General features: G+C 38.2%; 1 gene segment (V, D, J or C); it reads left to right on the top strand.

Annotated features, from left to right (window-relative positions):
* Nucleotides 1-2,572: 2,572 nt before the first annotated feature.
* On the top strand, nt 2,573-3,706 carry LOC120528664. The segment is given in 2 exon segments: nt 2,573-2,895; nt 3,108-3,706. Coding segments are annotated over 2 exon segments (360 nt in total).
* Nucleotides 3,707-4,247: the final 541 nt, after the last annotated feature.

Below are 4,247 nucleotides of genomic sequence, written 5' to 3'. Positions count from 1 at the left end.
GTTCCTCCCTGCAGCATCCCCTAGTGGCCCCCATGACATCCAGCAGGGCTGCACATAAAAACTACATTGTCCATGATGCCCTGCTGGTCTTCTGGGGACCACCATACTGCAAGGAGGGTTCCACCTGGCGGCTTCGGGGTATTGGTCGGGATAAACGGCCGGCCATCCTCCACACTGTATAGTCTTCTGCAATCTGTGACACCCAAACTTGTTTGATCTTGTGCTTCAGGTATTCTATAGATATCGGGTGCATTTCAGCAATGGTTTTCTTAGTTGTCACCCATGCATTTTCGATTGACTTGAGGTCTGGTGACTTACCTGGCCACAGATCTAATAACTGATACCTAGCCTATGTAAGCCATGCTTTACTGTCTTGCTTGTGTGACAGTGCATCCCAATCTGCTGAAAAAAATATTGTACCATGTATGGCCATAAAATTTGGGAGCTTGTCCTTTAGCACCTTCAAATAAACTGATCCTGTCATTGTGGTGTTTCTTGGTAATATCTACAGGCCTGCATACCCGATTGCTAAAACCATATTTATTTCACACTGTTTGATAATTGGCATCACATATTTTGCATTGTACCGTTGCTCAGCTGGTCTCCACACATGCCCAGTGTGATTCTTAAACTGAAAGAAGCTCACTTCATCTGTAAACATCACCTTCTTTTCAAATCTGTGGCAGTCCATACCATGTATTGTTTACAAAGCCTTGTACAATCAGCACTGTTTCTTGAACTTAAAGCTGGTTTTCTTGCAGGATGACACGATCATAGTCCTAAACCAAACAGTCTGCGACGAATTGTCCACTTACTGACTAACAAGATGGTAGAGGGTGTCCTAAATCAAATAATCTATCATTGCTATCTATTTCACTTAATGTATCCAAACAAACTGACATGTGAAAGGTGACAGCATCAGTTCTCTGTGAAAGGTGACTATTTTTTTTTTATTTCATTTTTGTGATTGAGAAAACCTGTCTTTTGAAGAAAAATTAGACTCTGTTGCATAGAGGTAACCCCATTGACAATGTCTTGGCTGAGGCATTCAGAAGAACTACAGTATGTAGGGTTCCTTAGATTAGATCTGAAGAAACTAATTGCAAGCACAGTAAGTAATAAAGGGACCGGGGGAAAAACTACAAACATTACAATAAATGTAAACAGAAAATAAACAAGAGAACAGGGAAAATTTGTAAAAATGCAACACATAACAAAACAAAGACACAATTCTAACATTTGCAGTTTGCACTATTCTGTGTTGTGGTTGACTATGGATTGTTCTGCACCCAATGTGTGAATGCGTTTTTGTCTTGGTATTCATTTTGTACCTCCCTCATTCCAATCCATACACATACTAACAATTCCAAATTGGCCCCTGATTTGGTGTGAACAAGTGGGCCCTGTGATGAACTGGCATCCTGTGCAGTGCTGTTTGGTGACTTGTACCCAGTGATTTTGCGACTCTGGCATCCTAAATTGGGTTAATTGAGTTAACTAAAATTAAATTAACTAGTTAATTAATTAGAAAATGTCAGTTATGCGTATTAGGAAGTGAGAGGCCATGAAAGCTCACCTCTCAGATCTGTTGTCTGTGTGCTAATGTCCATGCAGATTTTCTTTGGATACTTACTTTTTCTGCAAAAGGTGCACCTATTCAATGAAATGATATTGTTAAATTGGTCTGATGTGTATTAATGAACCTTGGCTTTTTCTGATTTTCTTTTTCATTGAGAAAACCTGACTTTTGAAGAAAAAATAGACTCTGTTGCATAGAGGTAACCCTATTGACAATGTCTTAGTCTTAGGTGAGGCATTCAGAAGAACTACAGTATGTGGGATTCCTTAGATTAGGTCTGAAGACACTAATCACAAATGCAGTAAATGATAAAGAGAGCGAGGAGGAAACTACAAACATTACAAATCTAAACAGAAAATAAACAAGAGAACAGAGGAAATTTGTAAAAATGAAAAACATAACAAAACAAAATATAGCAGGTTGTATAAGGGATGGATGGATAACAAAACAAAGACACAATTTTAACATTTACAGTTTGCACTATTCCATGTTCTAATGCCATGCTTGTGGTTGACTATGGATTGTTCTGCACATTCCCCCCAATATGTGAATGCGTTTTTCTCTTGGTATTCATTTTTTACCTCCCTCATTCCAAACCATACACATACTAACAATTCCAAATTGTCCTCTGCTTTGGTGTGAACAAGTGGGCCCTGTGATGAACTGGCATCCTGTCCAGTGCTGTTCAATGACTAGTACCCAGTGATTTTGCGACTCTGGCATCCTAAATTGGATTAAGTGAGTTAGAAAATGTCAGTTAGGCATATTAGGAAGTGAGAGGCCATGAAAGCTCACCTCCCAGATCTGTTGTCTGTGTGCTAATGTACATGCAGATTTTCTTTGGATACTTTCTTTTTCTGCAAAAGGTGCACCTATTCAATGAAATGATATTGTTAAATTGGTCTGCTGTGTATTAATGAACCTTGGCTTTTTCGGATTTTCTTTTTCTTGTTGATTTCAGCCTTTATACTGCTGTAATTGTTCTTGCTCTCATTTATATAAAAGGTAGAGTAGTAAAATCAGTTGTTGGACTGTGAGACTAAGGTAAGGATTCTCTCTGCCATTATGGTGCAGGCAGAACATTAAATGACAGAAGGGCCTTTCACTTATGTAGGCTGATGCACTCCTACTTTATTTCTTTTTGCTGAGTTTCATTTCCTAGTTGTTCAGTGGACCAAGGCAGATCATTTGCATGAACTCAAAGCCTTTTGATGATCTGATAATATTTATAACACCCTGACTTACAGACAAAGTACCTAAAACAACGATGGCTCCTCTCCTGCAGCTCTTCTGCACTCTTGTCTTTTTCATTCAGGGTATGTGGACATACTGTAAGAAGTGTTTAGCTGAAAATGACAAAGACATTAATTTAAAGCACACTTTTGGCAGTTTTTGTTTAGAAATGGAGCATGTTTCAAACTGAATAATATCATGCTAACAAATGTCATAAAATATGTAGCTACATGAACCTGATACAAATAATGAACCAAGGTTTGCAATCAACATGAAATCTGTTTTTTTTTTTCAGATTCTTTTGGTGATATTATTATGACACAAATACCCAAGGCCATATCATTTATGCCAGGAGACACCATCAGCATCAAATGTAAAGCCAGCAGCAGTGTCTCTACATCTTACTTGTCCTGGTATCAGCAGAAATCTGGGGAGAAAATTAAACTTCTCATCTACAGCACAAGTTCACGTCATTCTGAGACCCCAGGTCGTTTCAGTGGCAGTGGGTCAGGGACTGATTACACCCTAACCATAAGTGCAGCCCAGGCAGAAGACGCAGGAGACTATTACTGCCAACAGTGGCCTAGCTACCCAATCACACAGTGATTGAGAGCTGAACAAAAACCTTCCTCCGCTCTTCTTTCAGTGATACTTGATGCAGCTGCTGAGGGGGAAGCTGCTGAGATAAGACATGTTTGAGAAGAGCAATATGACAGTTTACTGTGGGTGTCACAGAGTATCAAAATGAAACTAGAACATTGAAAGGATGTTGAAAGAAACTCAGTAATTTATTATAAACACCACCAAAGATCATAGCATTACAACATGGAGAATAAACATGGATTTTTGAAAAAAAGAAGGTTGCAATGCTATTAATAGCTATTTTTAACTAGATTATTTGTAAGCCTGAGTATTCCATTCCAAAGTTACATAACGTTGAAGTGTATACTAAAAACATCGGGCAACTCCGGATAAGCTGAAGTCTATCATAGGACCCAGTCACCCATATAATAGAGGAAGAATAAAGCTCTTTAAATTTTTGGTTTAAGAAACTGAGAAAAACCAAGGAGGATATTGTGAGAATGTTCAAACACAAATGTCTAGACTGCGATTTGAACATTTTCATTCATATTCTGATCTCTACACCTTAAAAGAATCAAGCATTGTGCGTGTAATTTGTGAATGAGCCAACACGGGTTCCTTGCTGCGGGAGGAGTGTTAATTTGTAAAGGAGAATAACTTTTTTATTTTTTAATAATAGAGTTTGGACTGTTCAATAATATGTAGAGAATTCCGTTGTCGTGAATTAATTTAAGTAATATCCTTCGGAATAAATAAAGTTTTCTGATTCTAATATTTTCTGTGGAATCCCTTATCCTGGAGTGTCACTGATTTTGTTGTTTGATTGACAATTTTGCTAGGGGGGACAGAAGAG

This window comes from Polypterus senegalus, chromosome 4, assembly GCF_016835505.1.
Source record: "Polypterus senegalus isolate Bchr_013 chromosome 4, ASM1683550v1, whole genome shotgun sequence".
NCBI classification, from domain to species: domain Eukaryota; kingdom Metazoa; phylum Chordata; class Cladistia; order Polypteriformes; family Polypteridae; genus Polypterus; species Polypterus senegalus.
This window is presented reverse-complemented; position numbering and strand designations above follow the sequence as displayed.